The sequence below is a fragment of the Anas platyrhynchos genome, chromosome 22, assembly GCF_047663525.1.
Source record: "Anas platyrhynchos isolate ZD024472 breed Pekin duck chromosome 22, IASCAAS_PekinDuck_T2T, whole genome shotgun sequence".
Classification (NCBI taxonomy): Eukaryota; Metazoa; Chordata; class Aves; order Anseriformes; family Anatidae; genus Anas; species Anas platyrhynchos.
The window spans coordinates 6,258,600-6,262,697 of NC_092608.1; the positions used below are offsets into that span (position 1 = coordinate 6,258,600).

At 55.2% G+C, this 4,098-nt stretch overlaps 1 protein-coding gene across 1 annotated transcript; it reads right to left on the minus strand.

Annotated features, from left to right (window-relative positions):
* Positions 1-289: 289 nt before the first annotated feature.
* Positions 290-3,849, minus strand: HTR6 (5-hydroxytryptamine receptor 6). The gene is made up of 3 exons (XM_027443019.3): positions 3,121-3,849; positions 933-1,091; positions 290-709 (listed from the first exon to the last, which is right to left on the minus strand). The coding sequence occupies exons 1-3, from the start codon at positions 3,847-3,849 to the stop codon at positions 290-292; spliced, it is 1,308 nt and encodes a 435-aa protein (XP_027298820.3).
* Positions 3,850-4,098: the final 249 nt, after the last annotated feature.

The window sequence follows — 4,098 nt, forward strand, 5'->3', positions numbered from 1 at the left end:
AGAAGGGTGAGGAATTGGTGAGTAAAAAGACAGAAAGAGGGAGAAACAAGGCAGATTAATTCAGCAGTAAAACGTGGCTTTGCGCTCTAAACCTACCCGCAGAAGTGCTCAGCAACAGCACCAAGGAGATGCGAGTTTCACTGAGGAAGGTATGGAGGAGCTCAGTGTGGGCAGGGAAATGCCTTGTGGTTGTCCTCCCGGAGGGTTTGCATTGTGCCAGGGCAATTCTACCTGGGACACCAGGCTTTGAAACTGTGCCTCCCCCATCTGCAGCCCCACAGACGGCCTCTCAGGCCACCGGCGTGCCGAGCTGCCGGTGCTGCAGCTCCTCTTCATGAGACTCCGTGTCAAAAATATTAACCAAGCGGACGTGGGGGGCCAGGAGAGCCTGGCCAGCGTCAGCAGCCGGTGGGAGGCTGTGCTCGTCCACCGCTGCCCCAGAGTCGACGGAGTCGGTGTCAGCCTGCAAGGTGAGGACGTTCTTGAGGGACGTGGCCACGCGGGGCCCGCTGTTGGAGTTCCTCATGGAGAGGGAGATGGCGCTGGGCCGGGGCTGCCCCGAGCGCCGGCAGCAGGGCAGGTATTTGCCCATGGCTCTCTTGAAGTCCCTCATGAAGAGCGGGTAGATGATGGGGTTCACGGTGCTGTTGCAGTACCCCAACCAGGTGAGCACATCGAAGAAGCCGGCTGGGACACACTCGCACACTGCCTGGCGGGGAGACACGGCAAGGATTAGTGGCATTTCCCAAACCCTGAGCATTTCCCAGGTCCACCAACATTTTCCCTTGCTTTTGAAGGGTTTTTCTCCCTGAGGAAACCGCAGCTTTCTGGCGAGACCTGCAGGCAGCTGAGCCTCGAGCCTGGCTGTGAAACGCTTTTGAAAAACAGCCCTTCCTGGTTAAAAAAAAAAAAAAAACAAAACGCGTGCTTACCTGCGTCATGTTGGTGATGAAGAAGGGGAGCCAGGCCACGAAGAACATGCCCAACAGGATGCCCAGCGTCAGACTCGCCTTCAGCGCCTTCTTGCTGTGCTTGCTGGCAAACCTCCTGCTCTCGCTGCCGGCCGGGGGCTGGCTGGGGGCACGGGGAACCTGCAGCGGGACACGGGCGGTGAGAGACTGCTTCACCCCAGGCTGGAGCTGCTGGCACTGGCGCCAGCCTCCTGCCCGAGAGAAGTGGCATTTGGTGCTGCAAAAACCTGCAAAAAAAAAAACAGAAAAAAAGGGCTATTACTTCCCTTGTCACGGGGGCAGGAGGATGGCCCACGCCACAGTGCCTGAATCATAAAGCAGGCAGAGGAAGCAATAGAAACCCTCAACATTGAGAGGTTTTTTGTTTTATTTTCCCCTGTAAAATAAGGACTTTATCATCGAGATGCTTCTTGTACAGAAAAAGCCATCTCCGTCAGTGTTTCGGTGAGGATAAAGCATGCCCTGAAGAGGCATCTCTAGCTGCTGATTAGAGCAGCAAACTAATTGCGATTTAAAAGCAGGAAGCCAAACGTTTCAGCTGACAAACACCATAACTAACCCATTCCTTTTCCTGTTCTTGCCATCTAAAATAATTATCTCAGCCCTGTGCCATGATTAGGTGAGGCCTATTGCTACTTCCTGCCCAAAAAGAGCAAAGATCCAGTTTAAAATGCTTGAAGGGAGCTAAAGCCCAAAGAAGGTTTGGGTTGTAGAGTCCAAAAACCTGGCATCCGGGGGAAAAAAAGAAAAAACAACAAACATTTTAATGATATTGGCTGCTTGTCCTTTGATTCTCATTTTCCTTTTGAATGTCTGGTACATCTCGTCATGTGCAGGAGGGCTGGCTGGGTCAGAGTTCTGGCTCCTTTCTTAAAAGAGAGAGAACAAGCTAAATCAAGGTATTTGAAGGCAATTAACTTTGTATTTTCCCTGTGGGATATGAGGTCAATAAACCTATTACAAGGAATTAAAGCTGTTAGATTTAATAGCAATTGCCTTCTCCTGGACAAATACAAACAACCCCAAGTGCAACGTTTTGATTCTAAAAGCACACAGCCTGGTTCAGGCAGGAGTCTCGAGTAAGGAGGTACTTTGCAGTTCCTATTGTAGACCAGGTAACAAAAATAGAAGCTGGATGTTCAAAATAAGCTGCCCTTCAGAATTCTGTACTTGCCTTTACTTAAACTTCTCTCCCAGATGCCTCACACTCACTGTGGCCAAGAGTTACGAGCCCAAAGTTAGATAAGATTAAACCCCCTGGGATGATGCTAGTCAAGAGGGAGACAAAACTGCTTTTATTTTGCACCATGGAACATTTGTGCCTTTATCTTAATTTATTTCTCTGCTCATACTCCTGCTTTTCCTGTGCTCCTGAGCTGCTTAAGAGTTCACCATTGCTGGGACAAGACATCGGCACCTCCAAGGACACCACAGAGCTGCTGTCCTCCCACACTGGTGGTGGATTTCTCCCTCCAGTTGCCAAATCCCCTCCCTGGCTGCAGCCCTGAGGCCATCCACGTCCCTGTGCTGGGAATTCAGGGGCTCATTCCTCTGGGTAAGCTTTGGAAGGTGCCCGGCTGTGCTCCCTGCACCAGCTGCACCTGCTGGGTTAATACCCACTTATTTACTGTCTTTTCGGCACCTGCCTGTACAAAGTTTTGCTTCCCAGGAGCATGAGAGATGATGCTGGTGGCCGGCAGCAACAGCCTTGGCTCTTTATGAATTGTGAGAGCAGGATGAGGCTTCCCTGCTCCTGTCCCACCACGAGTGCCCTGAGCACGTGGCTTAAACATGCAAACCCCATCCCCACCTGCATCTTGGGGCCGAGACGTGGTGGTGGCACAAGAGGACAGGGCACCGGGCTGGGCTGGGGGTTGGTGGAGCCCCCATGTATTAAGACTCAAGCTGCAAGGAGCCTCCTGGCAGTTTTGGGGGTAATTGCTCCTTCTGGGGGACCCCACAGCAAGCCTGGGGTGGAGGAAAGCAGAGCAAAGTGCTCAGTCTTAGCCCTGGCACACATCTGGGGGTTTGCAGGACGGGTGAGAGGAGCTCCCAGGCTGCATTTGGGAAGCCCAGGTCTCATGAAGCGTTTCCCTGCCCTGCCTGCTGTCCTCCTGGAGGGGACACCGGGGCTGTTTTGCTCCCTTACCTGTGCCGTGACCTCGTCGGAGGTGGCGGTGGCCACGTTGGAGGTGAGGGAAGCCACCTGCACGGCTTGCTTGTGGGCTGCCAGGAGGATGCGGCAGTAGGTGAAGGAGATGGCGGCGGAGGGCAGGAAGAAAGTCAGGCAGGAGGCCACCAGCGCGTAGGGCAAGCTGACCACAAGCCGGCACTGCTCCTCATCCCCCCGCGAGGTGATATTTGGGGAGCGGACCTCAAACTCCAGCTTGTGCCAGCCCATCTTGATAGGCAGGAAGGAGGCCAACGCGGCCAAGGTCCAGGCGGCCAGGATGAGCCAGAGGGCCCTGCAGGAGGTCATCCGCAGCTTGTATTTGAGGGGGGAGATGATGAGCAGGTAGCGGTCCAAGCTGATGACGCAGAGGTTGAGGATGGAGGCGCTGCAGCACATGACGTCGAAGGCGTACCAGAGGGAGCAGAAGTCGCCCCGCAGCACCCAGCGCCCGTAGAGCTGGTTGAGCATGGCCGGGGGCATGACCACCAGCCCCACCATCAGGTCGGACATGAAGAGGGACACCAGGAAGTAGTTGGAGGTGTTGCGGAGGGAGCGCTGGGTGACGATGAGGAGGATGAGGAGGAAGTTCCCCGCCGTGGTCAGCAGGATGATGAAGCAGAGGAAGGCAGCCAGCCAGCTGCTGCCCACCAGCAGCGAGCGCTCCCCCAGCACGCTGGCGTTGGGGGACCCCAAAGCACCCTCCATGAGGAGCTGGGCGGCAGGGCTGGCTCTGCAGCTCTGGGGACTCCCTCCAGCTGTCACCTGCGCTAGGTGATCATCGCTGGAGCCAGCCCCAGGGTGAGAAGTGCCACCTCTCTCCCTCTCTCTGCCCTCCTTTCCGCTCTCCTCCTCTCCCTCTCTTCCCCCGCTCTCTCTTTTCACCGATAATCAGGGCAGAGAGACGTTCCCAGGAGCCGACCAGCAGCGGCAAGGTTCCCCTCCCCGTTACTCACA

Excerpts from the sequence above, each read along its gene's own strand:
- HTR6 (XM_027443019.3), bottom strand. The coding sequence starts at position 3,849 with ATGGAGGGTGCTTTGGGGTCCCCCAACGCCAGCGTGCTGGGGGAGCGC. Across the intron at positions 1,092-3,120 it reads CCGACGAGGTCACGGCACAG|GTTCCCCGTGCCCCCAGCCA; the intron begins GTAAGGGAGCAA and ends GTCCCGCTGCAG. Across the intron at positions 710-932 it reads TCATCACCAACATGACGCAG|GCAGTGTGCGAGTGTGTCCC; the intron begins GTAAGCACGCGT and ends TCTCCCCGCCAG.